Source organism: Triturus cristatus, chromosome 3_2 (assembly GCF_964204655.1).
Source record: "Triturus cristatus chromosome 3_2, aTriCri1.1, whole genome shotgun sequence".
NCBI classification, from domain to species: Eukaryota; Metazoa; Chordata; class Amphibia; order Caudata; family Salamandridae; genus Triturus; species Triturus cristatus.
The window spans coordinates 797,903,708-797,927,216 of record NC_140584.1 but is presented as its reverse complement, the minus strand read 5'-3'; the positions used below and the strand labels follow the sequence as shown (position 1 = coordinate 797,927,216).

The 23,509-nt window shown below is 43.0% G+C and overlaps 1 protein-coding gene across 1 annotated transcript in view; it reads left to right on the top strand.

Moving 5' to 3' along the window:
• Window positions 1-23,509, top strand: part of PARD3B (par-3 family cell polarity regulator beta) — a 2,086,630-nt gene that overhangs the window by 1,702,161 nt on the left and 360,960 nt on the right. The window contains exon 21 of the mRNA XM_085648929.1: window positions 23,231-23,366. Within this exon, the coding sequence (XP_085505055.1) occupies window positions 23,231-23,366 (136 nt within the window). The remainder of the gene's footprint in view (window positions 1-23,230; window positions 23,367-23,509) is intronic.

The window sequence follows — 23,509 nt, the reverse complement described above, 5'->3', positions numbered from 1 at the left end:
TTTCACTTGGATGAAACGGGCTGCGATGGCCCTGTGGGTAAGGCAGACATGAAGGTGGCGCATCTGACCATGGTCAGACATTGTAGTGGTTGTAGGACTGGAGTAATGGCTTGGTGTAAGAAGCAGGCCTGAAACAGTTTACATTTGCATTTCATACCCTGCAAGCAGTGTAAATAAATAAATATAAAATTACCACAATTTCTACCTTGTGTCGGGGAAGTGGCTGTCTTCACCCTCATGAATCTTTGCAATGCGCGTTTTCCTCGTTTCTTTCTCACCATGTTACTGATGGTGCATGTTATTTAAAATGCTCACTATGCTACGCTGGTTTTCGATTTAAAAGTACAAATGTAGTTTAAGTCAGGCATGGGGAGAGATTTTCTGAAAAAAACTTCTGGTTTCTGCCCCGACGTTTAAGTACCTTGTACAGCCAGCCGTCTGGGAAGACGTGGGTAAAATGCCACTATTTACCGTAGAAGAAAGGGGTTGGAAGGCAACTGAACTTTAAAAAAGAATGCACATTCAATAGGATACGAGGAAGATTAGCTGTCTCGTGCCCAGCCATGCTGTGGTGCCAGGGGTCATCTGAGAAGTCATCAAGGTCATCGAGACTAGGGTTTCAGACAAATGCCCCTCGTGTTCTGACCTGTGTCCCTTGACCTGGTGCCATTAGTAGAGGCCAGGCTAGGATTTGTGTCTGCTGCAGAGCCTTAAACCTGACCCTTCTTGGAGGTTGCAGATTTTACAACTTTTGTCCCATACTCTTGTTCTTTTAAACGAATAAGAGCACTAGTATGTGGCTTGCACCAAACAATTGTGGCTCCCTCCCCATTGTTCTCAAGTAAATGAGGCACTTTCACATTTGGCAAGCAGTGGGAATTCATGCTGCACCACTCCTGTTGTACAATCAAAGCAGAAAACGCATTTCATGATTTTTTTTTTGTTCAAGTGATTAAGACCCAGGTTGTGTTTTTTAGAGTGTTTTTTTTTTGCTTTTGTTTAATTTTTTCAGGCTGCAAAATGTAAATAAAATGTGTGGAAGTAGTGCGGTAGGGTTTTGGCTACTGGCTGGGCCAATCCTGCCTTTCATCCTTTCGAAGTCGAGTGGCATGATCTTAGGTAATAACAAAGATTATTATATAGGTACCAGAAAGTGCAGAATTGCCCTAGTTGTGGAAACGCATTTTCTAGACTTATAGAGGCAAATATTTAAAATAAGTCACAATAAAGTATATATTACTCAGCACTCCAGAGTAAATCACAAAAACAATGTGACTCCCCAGATAATAAGAATCAGCTGTCCATCTTTCAATAAAGCAGCAAAGCAGCCCTAAATGTAGTTAATATTCAGTTCTATATTTCTCATCTTCTTGTGCAGCATGCTGCTCCAGGTACCATTTGGAGATAACTACTTGTAGGGTACCATATCCGATTAATTAACTCACCTTATTGGAGGACCAAACACATTGTTTCGACAACGCCAAATGCAGTTGGAAGAAGCCCTCAAGAAGTCCCAAGGGGGATACAACGTGTTGGCTATAGCTACAATCAAATCAATTTTTATGAGAAGATGAGAAATAAAGAACTGAATAATAACTACATACAGGACTCTTTTACTGCTTTATTGAATAATGGACAATTGATTCATATTATCTGTAGAGTCATACTTTTTTGGAATGCTGAGTAATACATCTAGTATCGTGTTTACGAGTGAGTAGATTACCATGCAGAGGGTCTATGGCGGCTGGTCCCTCATACTCGTCTTCCCATTTTTTCTTGATTTTTCCTAATTTGTTTGGAACTAAGTAAACACACTTAAGTGATAAGTGCGGCATCAGTTGCTCCAGCCATCTTTTGTAAGTCATGTATTTAAAAGAAGTCACTCTTCATTAATTACTGACACTAATAGTAGTTTTGTGACACGGTTCTGGCTAAATGACATAGAATGTGCTAAAATACCTGCAGTTTTCATGTCATCTACCATTTATATGTATGCTTTCTGGTATTTCTTTTCTCTGTTTAAAGAGGATTGGAGTTTGTTGTGAAGTTTATTTATTATTGAGGTGTTTTTCCACAAAAACAATATGAATCACGCATTTGTTTATAAAAAGCACCAGCTTGTGATGTTAGCCTCCACACTGGTTCCCTATCTATAGTTTGCATTCAATTGTGAAAAGCAGGATATGCCTTTGAGTCTCTTATGGGTTGGGTGGAAACCTCCAGAGTGGGTGCTCTTGCAGGGAGGCCTTTGTGCTTCCTTCGACTTGGTACAGTGCCTTCTGGTCCATGATCCATCACTGCCTGCAGACGCTATGGCTCTGAAGAGCCTCTTGTTTGAGGGCCAGAAGCCATTGCACTCTATGCCCATTTAATCCATGGCCTCTCGCCAAAGTATCCTATCTGCGAACAGCTACAAGCATGACATTTAATGAAAACGGTGATAACTTGTACTGCAGGACACCTGCCTACTGCAGACTGAACAGTGCCACTGAACTAACTGTGCCAATCTCCACCACACCGCAGATACACAATATTTCATCTCTTTCTTCCTGGGTCGGATTTGTACTACTAACTCTGATCTGAAGTATTTTAACGCCTCATAAGCAAACCTTAAATCATCCCTTCAAACTAAACCAATCAGTGCCCAAATATCTTATTCAAAGAGCAGTCTCACTTACCGTTGTATGTTATATTGGCATTTAATAAGGGCAAACTCTTAGCTGGAGACTAAGGCCTCAACTTCCATTAGGCAGAGCGACATTACCACATGGAGTTTCACTCCACCTGTTTCTGTGTTGGTAGGTTTCCCCCCCCCCCACCCAGTCTTTCCAAGGGCCTAATTACAAGTTTGGCAGACGGGTTACTCCATCACAAACATGACGGATGTCCGTCCACCATATTACGAGTTCCATTGTATCCAATGGAACTTGTAATAGGGCGAACTGGATATCCGTCGCATTTGTCATTGAGTAACCCGTCTGCCAAACTCGAAACTGGGGAGTGTGTGCCCTAAGGCCCTAAGTGTGGGAGACCCAGACTTGATTATTCCAGCCGGAAATGTCACATGAGGCTTTGGCAGCAGCAGCAGCAACCAAACCTTTTTTTTCCCTCAGCAATTTTTATTTATTTCAACACAAGGAAACATGGTTATCTGCATACACCTGAGAAAAGAGACCACTGTCAATCACTGTTCTCAGATTTTTTGTTGTTTTTTTTTTATTACAGAGGGGAGCATAAACTTCTCCCACCTGCAAGAAATTGCTGTATTTGTCCTTCCGCTATTGCCCCTCTGCCCCTTCCCAACTCTACCCTACTGATAGGTCCCACAAACATCTGCTCATACTCAGAGCAGGCTATAAATATATGTGTTAAACCACACGGAACTAGGAATTTTGTGCATTTATATGTCAAGAAAAATTGGTCTCCCAGGGTAATTCCCCATTCTGTGATGTTTAACTCTGTAATTGGTACTGAGGTGGTAAATGTTCATCTAAATTTACCATTCCCGTAGTACCATCCAATTTCTAATCAGGGCCTAAGTAAAAGCCTGCAAGCGGCAGGAGAATATCCAGGTTCGACGAACTGCATGGCAATATGTATTAATCTGTGTATGCTTTGAATGTGGTATACATTTCTTGACATGTATGCAGGTCTCTCTTTTGAATAAGGGGGGGCGTTTCATCCCAGCATGACGTCTGTGCATGTATGTGTGTGTATGCGCATGAGCTAACACATTTTGTCATACACACCAAGGAGTATACAGCCTTTTTTAAATTTATTTCTTTATAAATGCACGCGATTCCATGGCGCCAGCAGGCCATTTTGCTCTGCCTGGCCTACTCTGTACTCATGTCTTAGCCTGAGTCTAAGCACTCCCAGTATTGGCAAACACGCGATTTCAGTCTTAAGGCGAAGACAACTATGGTTTCTTGACTCCATTGCAAGTAACTTAGGCACCGGGCCTCATATTGCAGCCCAGGAGTGTTCTGTTTGTATGCACTGACCTGCTTGTGAGTGCTGCCAGGCCTATTTGCAAAGATATCACCCGCGCAAATACCTCTGCAGCCGCCTTTCCTCCTCCCCAGCCCGTTTGTGAAATATGACAGCGTTTGCTGTGCCATCAAGTACATCACAAGCGCTCGTGTCGTTTTCCATTTGTCACAGCAGATACCGCGCGGCCTCCTCGCCGTCTGGAACCAGAATACAAACGATAAAAAAACAAGCCGAGCCCCGAATCAATCTGCGCTGCTTTCCATCCCCGCGTGCCACCATCCATTACCTGCTCGTGGGTGTATCTCGCGAGACAGCGCGTGGCCATCTCTTTTCATTACTTTGACGCCAGTGGAACGGGACGTTTTGTTTTGTCTGAAGTCTCCTCCCAAAAACTGAGGGGTCTGGCGAGTCGAAGTTATCTGTCTGCGCATTTTCTCTGAGTTTCCTCTGGCACTTTTTGAGACATGACAAGGGAGGACATGACCAGAATGGTAAATAAAATGATCTTCCTTCACGCTAAAGTCTAGATTTTTGTGCCGCTCCCGGGATGGGGCAGTCAGTGAGCAGTAGTGTAGCAAGGATGACCTGGGCTCTGGCGTAAGCAAGGAAAATGGCTCTTTTGACTGCTAAAACACAGCAATTATCAGGGTCCAGTGGGCCCCGGTGCCACTGCACATGCTGCAACAATGGTAGCTACGCCTCTGGCAGTGAGGACAATGATGCACATGGAAATAACGAGTGCTCATGCATCATATATGTAAATCAACAAACAAATATAGTTCCTCCTAAAGCTCCCATACTCCAAGCAGCTGTTTCATGGCGCTACAATTGAGAAGGACTAGTCAAAAACCTGTGCCTCCTGGCTCCACGGATTACCACTTTGACCTTCAGGTATGTGCATTGTCTCTCCCGTGTGATCACATCAACTTTTGGACCAATTTCATAAGTCATAAAGTAGAGGTCCTTAAAACAACTTTGTGTTCTTGGATATTGAGCAACTGAACTAGCAATGTGTCCACTACAATGATCTGAAGCACTCCGAGATTGCCTGCAGCATTGCTCTGGCAATAGTGTTCTTCACTTGAGTCTCTTCCAACAGTGTATTGAACGCTAACGCAATTTGAGAACACCTGCATATCTGTTCCTGAGATTGTCCTCATGTTGGACCATGCTTTGCATTTAATACATAATAGCACCAAGAAGGGGTTCATATGCCAAGCTTTAGAGGCAGACAAACGCACCAACAGGACCAGGGCGCCACTGTGCCCTGGGGTCATGGCAGACTTGCGGTACCCCTCAAGCTGACACCAGACCCATCTCCAAATGCAGACGGAATGACCCTGGATGAGTTGGGGACTGCTCTTTTGGTGGGGGGGGTGACTTTGAACACAAACTTCCCTGAGTAGTTGGAGACAATCACATATACTCCTCTCTCACTGATGCTTACAACCTTTTAAATATTCTTACACACACACACCTGAATTCTTGTCGCCACTGGAGTGTGTAGTTTCTTGTCCCCTGATCTCCTGTAGACTAGAGAAGGTATCCTTGACCATCCTCATATTCCAACCTTGTGTTTTATGAGAAAGGAGAGATTACCCTTTTATTTCTCAGTTTGTTGTAGCAGATGAATTTATCTTTTATTAGTCATTGCTATGGTGCAAAAAAAAAAGCAGCTCCTGCCTAGGGATTTTCAAGTTCCTACCACAATATACCAAATGCAGATTTATTGGCTGTATTGATAAAGGTTATGCAATAGATGCAACGGGTTAATAACAAAAAGACTATAAATCTATTTTGAGGCACGCTCAGTTTGCTCACTCAGAGTAAAACATCGCCCAGTCGGCTAGGTCTGTTTTGCTTACACTTCACTGGCTTGCGCTCTGTAATAGGATTATTTTCTAAGTCATTTGTTTGGTTCAGAAATGACTTTTTGGTCAACACCTCACTTTCTTAAAGCTAAACTAATCAGTAATCACCTTCTCCCTTTTTACATTCCACATTTTACAACCTCTTAGGTATTTCTCGGTTTAATAAATCCAGATTCGTTGGTAAATCTTTTCCACCTCTTGAACCCCGCCTGTGGAATAGTATTCCAGCAGACCTCAAGTCTGCTTCCTCCTATTTTCTTTCCAGGAAGAAACTCAAGACCTAGCTTTCTGCGCTTTAATCTTCTCTTGGATCAGGATGTCCCCTGTTGCAGCGCCATGAGACCTTAGGGTGTGAGTGTGCTGTATAGATGACTACATTACATTGTAAATGAATTGTAAACAGCACGATGCCAAAAGTAAGTGACATTTAACAGTAAAAGCCCAGAGGCTGCAAGGTGGAAGCCAAAATAACTCACAAAGAATCAAATAGTTTAAGGGTGAGGAGGACACCAAAGGTCATATGTGTACCAGGCTATAAATACAGCTTTGTGTGAGGTTTGAAGCAAAACATGTGCATGATTTGGCTCGGTTAGCAAAGAGAGGGCCCTGAAGAAGTAATCTGGTAAATGGACATGTGTGGTCATGCTCAAAGCTTCAGCTGTCGATTGTTCGCAAACAGTGAGGTTTGTTAAAGAACCTGGAATAGCGTGCACTTGGCTAACGTGTGGGCAGCGTTATGTACGTGGGTACTTGGGTATGAAGATTGTCTCAGCAACCAAGCGTTCCCGGATCTACCTAACGTGACTTTGATGCACTTGAATAAAAGAGAGCAACTTACGAAGGCTCCCGGGATACCCCAAAGGAGTGAACGGTGCCCTGGCTAGTTGCAAGCCCTTGGCACCTATGTGTAGTGAGGCCTCTAGTCGATGGGAGGAGTCTCTGTCACTGATCCCAGCTGAGTGGAAAAGTGAAAACCCCTTTCCTATCTATCGATACAGTGCCAGCCCTGTTCAAAGTGCATAAACGTGAAGGTACTTGGCCTTTGGCACATTATGTCCGGGTCAGGAGACTGGGGGCACATACACAACACAACCTCTGCAAATATTCATAATAAAAAAAATACATGTATATATATGCTCAGTGCACAAAATCTTTTAACTAAAAATATAGTACATGACCTATTGCTTTTGTCAGTGTGTAAGGAGCATAAGCACTCTAGGGAGGATGCCTACATTTGAATGTAGATGGTGTAAAAATAAATGAAGGGAGTTGAGATCGAAAGAGCTCAGGCCCTTTGGCCTCCAGTCTTGTTTGGCCAATGTACACATGAGGTTGGTGACAGTAGCTGGGTTTTAGTAGTCAAGATGTATGAGCTTTACCGCACTCACCTGCCATTATCACTGCTGATGAGCATTTCATAAGACAAACGTAGGAATTACAGAGCCCTCCGAATGTGAGCGTCATACAAACTCACCATATCAGGAGTACAACGCAACACGCAGATCCTTGATATCACTACATCTGAAACCAAGAAATGGAAAAAAAAAAAAGATCAGAAGCTGAGTCTTCACAAGTCATGCACGCAGGATCTGGAGCCAGAGATGGGGCTTGCTGTTTAGTTCCCCATCATCAGAGAGGAGGTAAAAGCTCATATGTTCAAAGAGCTCTCAGTGACCCTCGGCAAGAAAACTCCCAGGTCAATGAGGAGAGCCCCCTTTAAAACCCTCCTCTTTCTCACTTGTTGTATATGAACGTGCATTTCACCCTACCCTCTTCACTTTCTGCTATGTTCCATTATTTTCACAGTAGATTTGCACTACATAATTTGCAGTATACTCCCACCGAAACCAACACCAGTCTTCCCAGCAGCCTTCACAGCACAGCGGCACGGGATGAGAGACAGCGAGGGCTCTAGCACCTTGACCTGTTCCCTTGAGCAGCATGCCAGCTTCTGCCTTTGACAAATCATGTGTGTATGCTCACACCTGTGAAGTAACCTCACTTTCGAAGCAGACTCACTTCTGACATGAGAACATCCTACCTCAAAGGTGGCTGTATCCGACAGATGTATGACCAGTGATAACTAGATCCCGTTTGTTGTAAAATCCAAATTCATTCGGCTTTCCAATCGACATCTGTCCCTACAGGTATGGCACATCAGGTGTGTCATGCGCTTCACCTGCTAGTCATGCATGTTTACTATATAGTCATGTTTGTTTACTAACCTAATGTGCTGTTTGGTTCCTGACCCCTCTGTTCTGTAGCTCTGATTTTAATTTCTGATTTATGTCATACCCTTCCAATATACCTTGTCTCTGTTGCTGCACCTTTGTATCTCCTGTGACTAGAAGTTGAATCTTTGCAACCAGGGCTGCGTCTTACTGTTTGTTACACGATCTCTTCCAATGTGTAACTCAAACATACAGGAGGACTGTGGTGTCTGGAAACATCACCTGAGAATAGATTGGCCTACCAAAAACTTTTAAAATCTACCATGGTACAGGAAGCGCCTACACATTTATAGAACATAATTTATTGTCAAATTACTTTGGAAAATACACCTAGATGTTGATGTGGCTGAGCCACAGGCAAAGCACTGAATTACTATAGCAAAATATCAGGTTTGTCTGAGGCTAACCTGTACCATCAATCCTATGTTTATCAGTATGGAGAGTGCTCATGTGGTGTACTGACAGATAGTGCCTGGGCTGTTATTCATTTTAGGTGCTGATGCAAAATGTGGGATTAAAGCTAATTTAGTCCCATGCTATTTTTTTACTGCCACTGACAACAAAGACAACCATAGCTGGTGAAATGCATTCTCGCGATGAATTTGCAGGTTAAAGGTTTTTCTGTTGTTTTTTTTTTGCTACACTTCAGTTGCTAACTAATTTTTTCCTCGACTTTAAATCTTCTAACATTTCAATTTAGAAAATAGATTCTGACATCATATCTGCTTCATTTTTGCTTTATTTGTCTAAGGTTGCAGTAGGTCTCGACCTCTCTCTCTCTCTTTCCATAGAGCAAGAGTGAATTGTTATAATAAATCTGTCTGCTGTCTGTCTGTAATGCTCTGTGTTTAGGCTGTCAGGTGTTTGTTGCCCTTTTGATTTTGGTATTGTAATGTAAGATGCACCAACCCAGCTGCTGTGACCAGTCGCGGTTGGCATGACTCGCGGTTGGTGTGCGGGGGGCTCGCATGGATGGGGAGGATCACACAGGGTTAATTTAATTAAAAATATATATATAATTAAACTTACCTTCCCCGCCGGCTGCGTCCCGCGTCTTCTCTGCGCTCCATGAACAGGAAGCAGAGGCAAGCAGCCAGACTCCCTCCCTCCCCTAAGCCAATCACAAGACTGCAAACTGTGTTGTGATTGGTCAGGATGCCTCCCAGCCAGCCGCTTATGGGGAGGACATTTGCTCCATGTAGGCTGCATTGCAGCCAGCATGGAGTAGGGCAGAGTGCGCATGACCGTTTCGGGTGGCCCCATGGGGCTGACGCAACAGTCTGCGCACTCGGGAGTGGGCAGGCACACCAATCCTCCCCTGCCATGCTCAGAGTAGCCCCACCCGCCAGCCCGCAACCAAACATAAAATGGTAATAACGGAAAGTTATTACCATTTTATGTTTCTGCGAGAAGCAGTGGGGCGACGCTCCTCCGCCCAAGAGGAGGAGCCACCCCTGGCCTTGACACACTCCTTGCTGGCGTCGCTGACTATACTGTTCCACCTCTGTAGACTGTATTCACCTTGTAAGTGTAAAATCCACACTCGTTTTTGCACTCTTTTTAAAGCCCCCCCCCCCTTCAACGCCCCCCCCTCCACACCTTCTCTACTGCCACCAACTTCCCGTTTTTTAACAATCTTCTCTAAGGTCACGAAACGACTTTCATCCTCATCGTCTGTTGTCCTTCATTGCTTTCCACCTCCCTCAATAGGAGGAATGGGCACACCCCATTGAGGCAGCCTCTTATCCTTCATTCAACTTCTCCATGCTTCTTCCATATGTCCTTTGTTTAGGAAGGGTGATTCCCCAGACAGATACCTACTCTTGCCCTTTAAATCTGTGGAAAAAATAATCCCCTACCTGTGCCCCGAACGCATTATATTGACTCCTCACTGGAGCGTATTGTTTTATGTGTCTCACAGTACTGATTGGGGCTCTCCGTGCGCACAGGAGTGAAGACCTGTTTACTTGCTGTTCCTTATGTTGCTGTTTCACATTTGCATTTATTAACCTTTTTTCTTTCCTTCTTCGGTTTGCCCTTCGCTGATGAATGAAACACATTGATTTTCACCTGTCAGCAGTACTCCCAGGCCAGTCGCGGGGACTGGCAGCATCCTGGCTGTGCTGGTAGCTCTGTCACTCAAATAGCTTCTATTTCTTTAGCCTTTTTATTGTGTTATAAGGGTTGCGCTGGGATCTTTGGTTTGGACCAGTCACCCCTTTTGCTTGTGGGACAGTGTAAATAGGCCATGAGCAATATAAAAAAATGAACTATTCCATTTTAGGTCTCACCTACTAGACAGTGTAAGACCTTTTGACAGCTTACAGTGGGCTTAGAGTCTGTCCTCTGCTTAACATTGCTACTCTCATTTGCTTGCTTTTGATTTGTCATTGTGTGTGCCTTTCCTTCCTCTTGATGTGTTTATCCCTCCCCTGGAGCATTGCCTCATTACTTGTGTCCTCCTGCTGCTTACTTTTCAAGCACTACGTTTTTCTTTTTGGTTAAGCACCCAATGAAAGTGAATGTTTTTTCTAGCTGTCGCCCTTGTGTACTTCTTTTTCCTCTTCTGCTGTGCTGTGTTGCCCTGTCTCTCGATCAGGTGCTACCTACATTCCGTGTTGCACTCCCCCAGTTGTTTGGTGAAGTGCAATGTAAACATTACATTGAGTTTGGTAATATTACTTATATTTAAGTTCACTTTTTTGAGAAATTGCAGCTTTCTAGTCCTTGTCCTTTGTGATTTTAAATACTAATTTGGCAGATGACATTTAAACATTTTAACTATTTTATAAATACTTCATTGCTCTATTTTGTACAATACTATTAGGAAAAATCCTTATATTCACCCAGAAGAGAGAGCAAATTCTGCAGGAAAAATGTGCTGATTTTCAGGCTTCAGCAACAGACCGTGGTTTGCTTAATTTTTTATATTTAAAAAAGAATGATGAAGTACTCTGTAGACAGCAGAATATTGTGTTATATGTGACACCTACAATAAGGTAATCCTGTGTAAATATATTTGGTATCAGGAAATGTGTATGCTCTCAGTTCAGTGTGAAAAGTGAAAATTCGAGCAAAGCTTGGAGCAGCCATAATTCTCGTCTAGCGTGCATATTACCAGTTCTGCATAAGATAGCTGGTGTATCCCACCAGTCCATCTATGTCAGGAGTCTGCTTATCCTACTTGTTTTTTATTTACGTTGATCTATAATTGACGCATGCACGCTCCAGTCTTTATCTTTCTGAGGTTTATTAAATGAGGATCATCTGTAATGAAGTGAAGATATTACAGTGTGGTGTTCCATGGATGTGCTGTTCAGAACAGAGGCCCCATTTCACAACATTGAGGATGCGCGTGAGTGACACGCAAACGCACAATAAGTGCCACCTCCTGGCCAAAATGTCAGATCCTAATTCACACCGTCAAGATCTGAGGTTATTTCTACCCAAAGAGCTCGTTAATGGCTGTGGAAAATCTGCAAATGTGTTAGATTTTCTCCAGTCTTAAATTCAAGGGTTATAGCTTCCACAAAGTCGCAACAAATCTTCACAATAGTTTCCCCAGTCAATTTTCAACCTTAAATTTAGTGCCCAAAAGGCTGAAGTAAGTGTGCAAATAGAGTATGAAAAACATGCAAATTCCCCAATTTTTATTGTGGGCAAAGGTGGGGTGGATATATTACTATGAGTAATAAATTACGAAGGATTATTTTCAGATTAACCCTCACTATAAACCACACAGAAATATGAGTTTCACAGATTTAAAGGTGTGTCCTTGGTGATTTTGAAAACTCATCAAAAGGAGCATCTGTATGTCAACCACAAAGTTATCCTTTCAGAGTCGTCCCCAATGTCAGGGAGGCTTTCAGCTGCCCGCGACTGATGCAGCTGCTGTACAGAGTGACCAGACACATCACTGTTTGTTGTGCATTTGGCAGCATCTTACAAATGATGATGTTCTAGCTGTGGGAGTGGGGCTTGCATAACAAATATGGAAATACCCAGGGCAGCAGGCTCAGGTGTACCACTCTGGTATTCCTGTTCCGTGAATTACTGATACTGTGGGTATTAGTAATGCAACAATGTAGGAATTCCTCTGTATTCCCAGGGACACCCTAAACATTTCCTTAGAAGTTATAAATTACTGAAAGCAATAGTGTTTCTGTACCTGATTGTCACTGTCATCCACCCATGCATTTTTGCTACTTCCTATACACAGAATTGTCACTAACTTCTACCTGGTGAAATATCCAGGTTGGAAATATAGGAAGTGTGGTATTCATGTATCCATTGTGATGTACAATTCAGACCATAATTCAGGTTTTCAGCCACAACAGGAATTCCTCCAAACTTAGAATGGGGTCCTAAGTAGTGAAATGACTACAGGCACTCTTTGAAGGTAGTGTTCGCGAAAGGTGCCAGGTCACTAGCACTAGATAGTAAAATTGCACATTTGTTTACTAATTAATGCATCATGGGACGAAGCAATGCCCTCATTTGCAGCCTTCGGTTCTATAAGCCCCCACCCCTAATTTAGTTGAAGAGAATGTTCAAATGTTCATACATATTCCACCACTAGCTGCTTTATAAAGGATGTCAAACGTGTCCCTTGTGCCAGGGACCGTAGTGCAAATCTGCCCATAGAGAACTGTTCTTGCATCCCGGTCCACATTAAGGGATTGTGATCATCCCTCCTCTGAAATGAATTTGAACTGGAAACCTGGAGGTGATCTGGGTACCAACTACATGATAGTACTGCTGTGACATGACCACTTTAGCTGAAGGAGTGGAATTATAGAATGTGAATCCCTCATCTTAACAGGTCAGATGAGCCTTGGTTGAGGTGTTATCTATGCCATGTGGCATCAGAGGGGACAGCGACCTACAAAGCTCACAACAGGCCTCGTTCCCGAAATAAGACCACCAACAACTCCCTAATCTGCACAAGCAGTCAATGCTTGTTGTAGGCATTCATTAAAAAATTGATAACTATGAAGGAGTCGTCATCAGTCTAATGCACTCACAATTCCGAACAAATTGGAACGTGTCCGTGCAGTTCCATAGCTGGTCCTACCCCCAGTGTACAACAATACAAAGCGTCAAGATCTAGGATCACTCCTGATTTGGAACATACGCTTTCAAGACTTGTATAATTCGATGAATTTCCTCAAATGTATTTTTCATCATACAGTTTTCCTTTTATAGTTTCTTGTCTCAATATAAGAGCAAACTTCAAAGAGAGAGATTATAATATCCACCAGCCTTATATTCAGGAAATCTAACGGGCAAGCCTTCACATGTAGGACACATAATCAATTGCTTGTCAAACAGCCGTCATTATCCCGGAGTTTCTTGTTCTCAGAATCCCCAATCCTTGGTTTTTACCTGTTTGTTCTGGTCACCTGATTGGTTTGGAGTCTACTTTTTACTCCTGTGGTAGTTTAATTTTATTCTGAATATTTATTAATAAAAAATACTTCTCAAAAGGTAATTGTGCTATCTTTCGTCTATGAGTTCAGATTTCGACAGTGGGGTATGAAGCCTTATATAAAAGCTACACATAATACAATAAAGTAAATCTAAAACGTAATCCAACCACCAAAATAATTTCATAAGAACAACTTTGGATCGAGGTTCTGATGTACCAAAATGTTTTTTTGACGATAAATGTTCCCAGTCACCTCCTCAACATAGTTTCTTGTGCGTTCTATGATTTGGAACTGAATCTGGCTCAAATGATGATGTTTTTTGCAGAAAATGTGTCACTGTTGTGGTTTTTCGTCAGCCTAAAAAGCTATTGGTTAATCAAAAAATCATCACAATACAGTATTAAAAATGACAACTTAATATATAAATGATTTCTAAAATCATTAAGAACATTAAGAATTACACTTCTGCTTTTGGATTTAAATATTGCTTTAACTTAAGACACGTCATTTTGGTGAGGCTCCCGGCGCCCAGGCAGAATCTGAAAATCAAATCAATCACAGGAGTGCGCAAAGCGATTGATGAAAGCAGAGGAAGAAGAGCAAGCGTGTGACATAGTAATGTAACATGGATTCCCTCAGACTGCCCCATATCTTGGAGCATGAACCAAAGACAAGTTGTGTATTAATGAATAAGACCAGATTAATGATCAGAATTTGAAGGCTCTGAGCAACACCTTGACCATTGTCAGAAAGTTGATAAAACCACTTAATAACTACATGTCTTTACAATTAAAGAACACTAGTTTTGCAACATGAAACTTCTATTGTAGGACCATAAATATTCTATCTTGTCTGACTATATTGGGGCTGATAAATTAGGAGTGTTTCTCTCAATAGCCGGCATAGACCTATATCATTTAGGTTAATAGAGCGTATTATACCCTGGTTAGACTGCAGAAATACGGGCTGAATTGCTTACGCCAGATGTTGGAGATGTGATTTGGAGGGGTTGGATCTTATGCATCTGGCATGGTGGTATCCTGGTATGCAGAAGTATTAGCATATGGTCTACACCAAGTTAGATGGAATGATGAGTTTTAGATTACAGAGGTCCCCTATGTCAGCATCGCTCTGGTATGTCAAAGGCGTCACTGGTGTTACCAGAAAATATGCACCTCTGGCACTCCTACTGACCAGGCATAGAGTGGTGATGAGATGATGCAAGGTCCAGGTTCCTTTAATGCACGGATTCCTTCCATGAAACACACAAAAGGGGATGAGAGGAATGCTTGCAATTTGTCTAACCAATGGCGATCGCTCGAGGTAGCATCCAAACCCATTGTTCTTTTGCTCACCGTGCCACTCCAGTTTAGCTCCAGCCATATGCAAATCAGTCTTGACCCTTTTCCTCTTGGGAAAAGTCTAGTTAGTCCAAACGTCCAAGCCAGGTCCTCCTTGAACCGGAAAGAAGCATCCTGGGACCGGTTTTGGGGTATCACACCTCATCAGCCAGGTTAGCTTGAATCCAGTGAAAGTGAGCATGGGAACCACGTCTGGGCATACCCATGCCCCTTAGGGCGGTACATGAAACACACTAAAGGTGATGGGAGGAATACTTGCAATTTGTTTAACCACTGGCGATTCCTTCCATGCACAAGTGGTTTTAAGATTCTATTTACGGCTGCTTTTGGTAGCGCATCCAATGGTACCGTAGCATTCCAGATGTGATAATATTTGTATAAATGTTAAGTGAACTGGCTACCTTATGCACTATTGACCTGTCAACTATTCTAAAGCACATGATGTGATGTAACTTGTTGATGTTTAGTCAATTCCTGTTATATTGTTTTGGAGAAGCACAAATAAAATTAAACATAAATAAATCTGCTCCCTCGGCTACTACAGATGATGGTCTGGAAAGTAAATTAGACCTTGGCAAGCTTTCTCTTTTCATTCTAACACTTCCTTTTCCTTTTTAAATTCTGTTCAGTTTCTTTAGTGAAAAGTACTTGAAAAATAAACCCTGCCATTTATAAAGACTAAAAACATTGAATCAGTGTTCAGCTTTGTGATACCGTAGAATATGTGGAATATGTGTGTGCTTTTCCTCCAGGAGTTTGAAATGGTTTTTCACGTACTTTTCTTAAACAATACTTCAGAAACAAACATTGACAAATTCATCAGTTCAGCTCTAACATTATAAAGGTGAGACATATTGGCTTGCCAATGCTTGTTTCAGTATCCTTTCAAGGATGATTACAACTGAATGTTGCTGCAGGGGCACTTGATTCATTTAATGCACTCATTCCATCACATTTAGTATATTGTTTGAAATGATTTTTTTGCCTGCACTTGGATGTAGTATAAGGTCCCTTTGTATAATAGTCAAATAACGTGAAAATTCCTAGCATGGAAAATGCCTTTATTTTGAGTACTTCGCAACTGCTGTTCTTAGTGGGGGTCTTTCTGCACGCTAAAATGTCCTTTATATTTGCCATCTTTTATAGACAAACTTCAGTTCCCCTTGAACTATTTTCCTGATATCTTCATCATGTTCAATTAATTGCCAGTTTTGCTAAATTGGTGACACCAGTGACGAGGTACCAGATAACCACAGCTGGGGTGCCACACTCCTGTGCCTCTTTGCTCTGTTGTTGAAATTTGTCCCTGGCTCCTGTGTTCATTATGAAGTCCTGACAACCATCAAAATCTTACACTGTCAGAGAGGAATAGAGACTTCAGAGGTGGTGGTGCCATCCACCAGTGGAGAGGCACTAGAAGGGTTCAGGCCACAGAAGGCCATGGAGACGAGCTGTGTTTCGAGCGTTGCAAGAGCACCCTTCTCCCAAACAAATATACAAACAAAACCTTCTAAGGCTGACACTGATGTTCTGGAGAAGTTATAAAGCCATTGACGGCCAGCAGAAGTGAGCGCCTCTGTACATGAGATGGGTTTCCAGCTACCTTGTCTTCCAATGTGTGATCTCTGATTTTTTCATGGGTGACCATGTGATAACATCTTGTGACATACGGTGACACCGTCGGAGTTGGCGGGTATGATAATGTAACTTGGTCCACAGTGTCCATGCATGTGCCTGACTGTTGAGCCATCCTGGCTTTTATTACATGTACACCTCTTGCACCGCATTGTTCACAGCCTGTGCCATGCTCTCTGGAAGGGCCCCACACCTAGACGTGGTTACCTGTGCAGTCAGTCCAACCATCCATCCATCCATGATGCGATGGTAGCATGAATGGGGCACTTCATCTATAATTAATTAGCACAGGTCCGGGGCCCGCGCTCTGTATCTCCCCCTGCGTTGCCAGTTATTTTTCCATCCAAACATATTAATTCTGCCATTGTGCAGGGTCTTCTCGAGGGTCAGCAGACGGTGAGCGCACTCGGTGCTTTTCCCCAGCTGCGCCTTTATTTCCTCCCCTCCTTTGTTTTGCGAGTTCAGGTACCCTTGCAAACCTTGCGCGAGCCTGTGCATTCCAAGCAGCCGGGGGTTTTGTCTTCCTTGCTCTTCGACTCGGCAGCCGCTATCTGATCAATTCCATCCTTTAATTTATGCATTTAAAGGGTGATGGAGAATAGGTTAACGTCAGAGTCTAATTTTTTACCTCAGATGTTGAAAAGCGTTTTTTTTTTTAATATTACCTTATCAGTTTCTTTTTTCATTACTGATGACTTCATTCTGTGCGGATTCAATGCTTCACTTTCTTCGAGGTAAACTAATAGATTATGTATGCGATATTTGCACGGAGTTGATTGAATTCATCTGGTGAGTTTGAATGCAGTTCATACATTCACATAATTGTCAGGCGCCAAGTTAAGATTCAAGAATGCCTGCCTGAGCTACACAGCAGCCAGGGATGTTCATATCAGCCCTGTGCCCAGCCCTTCTCGCCACACTTTGCAGACTGAAAGCCCCCACACCCCCAACAGATAAAATAAAATGCTTTGTCCAACGACTTAGGTGTGAATTAGCGTTTATTGCAAAAGTATTTGTTTGTAGGGCAGAACGCGTGTTCTCTTTAGGTTTGATCATGATTGTGTAAGGCGCTTTGCACAGAAGAATATGCTGAACGTGGTTGTGTGTATGTAACATAAAATGTAGGTATGTCGAAATGTGTGTGTAGTACATATGGAATGAGACGGGTATCTCGTTGTCGTATTATAGTTTTGTATTTCTCTAGTGCTTTTCTTCCTGTTGTCAAGGCTACAGGTGCGCTCCAACAGGTCGAGAAGATTGTTACACGATTGTCCCGTGCATAGGTTAGGTAAAGGTGTTGCCCTCGCATCCATAGAGATCTAGTTTTGGTTTTAAGAAGTGGATTGTCTGAAATATATTCCAAATCCTGACGTTGGTGCTGATTTCCCGGGGGGGGGGGGGGGGGGGGGGTCTGCCCCTTCCAGTTACGTGTGGAATGTTTTAACAAATTATCACACTTATATAAGAGGCAGGACTAGAGATCAGTTTATTGTGTTAGTTGTCAGTGATGTTTGCTGTCTGTGTACCGTGACCTTGAGGTGCTCTTGATACATTGGTTCTCATTGGTTGACTTAGATCTACCCGAGTCAATCTGCTGATTTGACACCTGCTAGTTGTATGTTGATCTTTGCTGATTACATTTTAATATTGGAGTCCCACCCTTTTTTCTCTTCCTGAAGTCCTGTTAATGGATATGTGTCACTCAAGCTGAAAATAAGGCATACTTATAACATTAAAAAGAGGATCGACAACGTGGCAACTACCTTTGATTACAAAGTCCCAAGTGCACTTGTACTTGATCACCCTTCATGAGTGATACCTACTTCATGATCACTTAGATTAGCTAATAAAGCCTTATTTTGATCCATATTTTTGAAACCACAACCATACGAAGCAGGTTCCTGGCAGTTTTCAATATAGATAAACAAATTGATTTTCTGAATCCACGAGCTGAGATGAAGTTTGTTCTAATTGTCGTGTGGTTTTAAATCCTTCTTCGAATGACATTGATCAGCCTTCTATTTATCCTTAGTGTAGGCAAAAGCGCTTTGATTACCAGGCTTTGGTAAAAGCACTTTATAAATGAAATAGACATAGTAATTTTACATGGTGCCATCCGTCTTCCATTTAAACTGGTTTATGAATCTACCCCATGGCTCCCTGAGACACTGTGTTTGCTTCGTTGATTTGACATAAACCTGGAAGGCACGTGCGGGCTAGAGTCGTGGACATCTCAAGACTGGGGAGTACTCCTACCTGTGGCACATCTGACCTATTTGCTGGTTACCAATCTGGACCATATCACTGTTTACTGCCAAGGAGGGGTGGGGAGGGTAAGGGAATGAGCGGAGACCCAGATAGTCATCTTTGAGACCCCTGTATTTTGAGGGCTGGCAGGGTGGCAGTCTAACCCAATACCTGTTGTGCTGCTGCCGTAGAGTGCTGGCAGGTCCTGGTGAGGTCATCTCTTCAGACCAAAGCCGTGGTAGCGAGTTAGAACTGCGGCCACTTCAGATGCTGTCTGGTACATCACAAACAAGTAGTTACTGCTGGGTCCCAAAAACGGTTCACCTACTACTGTGTCCTTGGCTTTCGTGAGGTTGTTGTGGTGGTGAGTGAGACACTTATGTAATTCTTGTCCAGTTTCTCCTTCACAGTAGCATATTTTAGGGGAATTGTGCACCCATGATTAAGTAAGGCACTAGTGCCTTGTATTTTGTAATCCTGTCCTGTTTAATATTTTGATGGCATCCAAAGTGTAAATCTACTTACGGGTTAAACGCCTCCTGGTTTTGCTTTTTGCATAGCATAATTCCTTTGTCCATGGTATGGGAGGTAATCGGCATCGAAAGATCGGTTCTCTGAGGTTGGGTGGCTGTCAGAAGGCAAGAGGTGGGCCTATTGGAGAAGGTATTTTGTAGTCATCCCTCATGCTGCAGAATAGATGTGAAATACTTTCCAATCATGTGCTGGATTTCTCACTTGTTCTTGACTCCCAGTGGGACCCCGAGTTGTCCACAGTTCATTGCTTTTATCCATTATTTACCTTAAACCAGCTGCCCTGACCCGAGCCTGACACCTAGAGGCATCATGCAGGTAAGTCAGTGATCTGTCCCACGTATACTCTCACGTTTGAGATGTGCAAGCATGGCATCTGGCTAACCTGACGTTTGCCCATGTGGCCTCTCCAAGACATTTGATCTACTCTGGCCCATCACTGGCAGCCTCTGATCTGGCCAAGCATGCTAGTCTTTCAGAGGTGACACTGAAGTATCTGTGCCTGGCACATGAGAGCCTGTAGGCCGGCATGGCATTCACTGTGAACCTACTAGCCTTTTTGGGAGAGGTCGAAGTGCCCGAGCTCAAATCTTGCTGATGCCTAGCATGCCCCGGTGTGTGTTGCGGATAATTCTTCTATAAAAAAACTCTCAAATAGGATGTTTATACCTTCCACATGACTCCCATATGGGTGACTTGGACTATACATTCCATTTTATAATACTCTGTCCTTACCTGGGAGTTGTAGGTGTAAGGGAACAACCTGACTCCTCTCTCCACAATGTATTATTTAGTATTGTCTGGCGGGCTTGAAAATCTCTCCATAAAGCACATGGCTCAGGGAACGCCCGTCACAGTGTATGTTATGCACTTGTCTTAAGCCTCAGTTTCAGTCCAGTCTGTTCCAGTGAAAATTTGCAGTATATGATTTTGATAGCTGATGTAAGGGATGGACTTGCTACTATTTATTTAAAATTTCTATCTGCATACACCCCTACCCAATCCCTCTCTCACCCACCTCTCCCAATGTGCGTGCCTTAACTGGACTAGGAAAATGCTAATTGTCAATAGAGTGAGGAGTTTGATATGGTTGTGACATCACATCAGGTAATGCCACTAAATGAGACCTGATTGCCTATCTTTCCTAAACACCTCCCAATGTATTCTTTTAGGACTTGTGTCCTTTTAAAAGAGTAAACAAAAGTATGGAGCCATGCATCTGCCTTTCTGCTGAAGTTACGTCAAATGCCAGATTTCAGCTTACTGCTAGTTGACAAAGCTCCATATGTTGGCAAAATAGCTAAACAAATTGCTATAGCGGATTTAAAATAGTCAACAAGGTAGTGACAGAGGACATCTCATCTGGCACAGAGGATGGAACTCTGTTGCTTTTTGTGTGTTTCTTTCAGATTTGTGACTATGCCAGATGATCCACTTGTCTCTTCCCAGACTCTCTGATTGGGCATTGTTCAGATTACAGTCCCAAATTGGGGACAGAAGCGGTGGTCTCATCAGCGCGTCATTTGCGGTGACCGGCATTAGACTTTCTATGGGTCTCCGCATAAAAGCCCAGCTTTCGTTAGCGTGTACATCTGTAGTACTGTGAACGTCGCCATTCACAAGGCCCTTCAAGCGCTCCACAAAAGGCATTCAGAGATGTTTAACAGTGAAAGGGATTATAATTGGGTTCTGGAGGGAAGGAAAACTAGATATAACAGCCTCCTTTATTCTGCTTCATTTGCTCAGAGCCACTTGGTTTCACCATTGACTGAATAACCCTCGGAAAGCAGAGGAGAAAAAAAAGGTTTCTTACCCCTGAGCATAAGACGACATATGAATGAATGTTTTCAGGAACAAAAAACAGTCTTTAGCATGCTGGCGGCATTGGTCATATTTTCCTGTCCACCAGCAATCCTTTTGGGGATGCTTCAGTAATGGACGGCGGCTCATACAAGTCACGCGGGTGTCATTTGACGGGTTTGATGGGGTCAGGCCAGAAACTGTGAAGCAAATACTATAACTTCCAACTCACATGGTGCCTCTGTGTGTTATATGGTACCTGCATGTTTCACATGGGAACCTGGCAAAGAGTCTTTATTGCACGAAGGACAGTACGGTTGTGCTCGTGTGTGAAGGTTTTGCGCTGTTCTAATCACTATTCTGACATCTCCTGGACGTGGAAGGTGACCTCAGATGCCTTTGTTTGAGCTGCTGGGGGAGGTAGGCATGGCTGTCCATGCAGAGCCAGAGCTCCAGGGCCCACCCCGTCACAGGATCTCACATTCTCTAAGGCCCCTTCGCCCAAACCTCTGTCTCCACCCCCTAGCCTCCCCACCCTTAAAATACCCAAAGAAGTATTCCAATGGCCTACAAAGGACCACAGCAAGCTAGCCAAGCCTTACCACGGTCAGAATGAGCTGGCTCTCTGCCCAACAAAGTGTCGAAATACATGGTCATTTCTGCACTTCAAGGCATATCTTTATAATTAAATCAAGTGAAGTGCTATAGTATTTAGAGAGAGTTCTGCATTTCTAAAAGTAATCTAATATTTCAAAGTTTGCCACAGTGGCCAAGAGCATTAATCCCCAGCAAAAGTAAAACATTGAAGTGCCAATCAGAGAATTGTGTGAAGCTGGTGGAAACCACCGAGCCACAGCAGAAAATGTGGGTTCACAAAAGTCAAATCATGCCTCACTCTTCAGTCCCATGTATATTTCTGCAGGAGAAAGGCAGTGCACAAAAGCTCTAACATCTCAGTCCAGGCCCAGAATAGATACAACGGAATTGCCCATTTGACCATTGAGAGCCACATGAGTCGCAAAGGCCGGCATTGACTTTCAGGGAATAGCCGATGCGCTTCAGTTCGTTATTCCTCCAGTCATGAAGATTCAGATGTATGGCAGCCCCTGCGCTTCAGAAAAAAATTAAAACCATGTCTGTTTTCAAAATAAACAGCAGTTTTGTTAATGATTTTGCTACTGGTAAGCGCGAAAAAGCCAGACTCACGCACCAAATTCTATATCGTAGGCTGTTAGGGCAAACATAAGCGTCACTTGTGATACATTCCGATCTCCTTCAGTGAAATGCAACACCCCTTGGAGGAAGACACAGTTTGATGAAAAAAAGGAGTCCCACAAGGAACAGTAATTGGGTATATTGGAAAATAAGTACCATAATTTCAGCGTATACTTTCCGAGCATGATGTCATCATACTTTCAGCAATTGATTATTCAAAATCCAGAAGCCTTGCGCCCCAGCGATAAATGGCTCCACAAAAGCTTTCAGAATGTCAGCAGCCCTAATTGGGATAGAAGCACACTTGTTAATGAGCACTTCCCTGGGGGCTTCCTCTGATTGACTTGTTTTTCGCTCTAGATGTTGTCATTGGTCCTGTTGGAATTTATGCAAAAAACTTTTCTTTAAAGATGGTCTCCTTCTGAGCCGGCCCTGGGATGTAATGACTATTTTTCCACAGATCCCAGTGATTCACGAACTCATTCAGAAATTCAGTCTCAATCCAGACTGCTCTGCCTATTGAGAAGTCTCACCATACGAATATTACAAAATTGTAGTTTGACCCTATGATTTGCCTTCAGTGCAGATTTGTTGCCTGGAAGGCTACGTTCATGTTGATCATCTTCACCCCAACTATTAAATGGTCATCCGGGGTTTTTCTAGGTTCTCAAGTAGCACATTATTTTTAAATATCCAATGTTTTCCCAGTCTTCATGCATGGTTGAGGTTTATTAACTGATTGGCAATCTAAAGGAATCTGTGAAACAAGTATATTCCAGATACTGTAGATTGGTTTGATTTGGATTTAGTGCATGTAACAATGATTTGCGGATCCATAGGGAATTAAGCTTATCCACTTTTTAATAATCCTGCCTGGAAGGATGTTACCTGTACTTATGCCTTCTTTTTATTTGTAGTATTCATCCGTCCGCTGGTAACGCAGACCGTATTCAACAATTACGGAAGGAGTACCACCAGGCACGGAGAGAGGGTTTCCATCTGTATGAGGAGGAGGAGGACAGAGGAAGGCCTTCTGAATATGAACAACACTGGGTAAGACTCTGTACACCTCGGGGGTCTATTGATATGCAAGCTGTTGGAGGTTGGAGCTTAAATAACAATAAAGTGGACAAGGGATTCCTATATGTAACAGCTCCAAAAAGCATTGGCTGACTGTCCATCCAGGAAACCAGTAG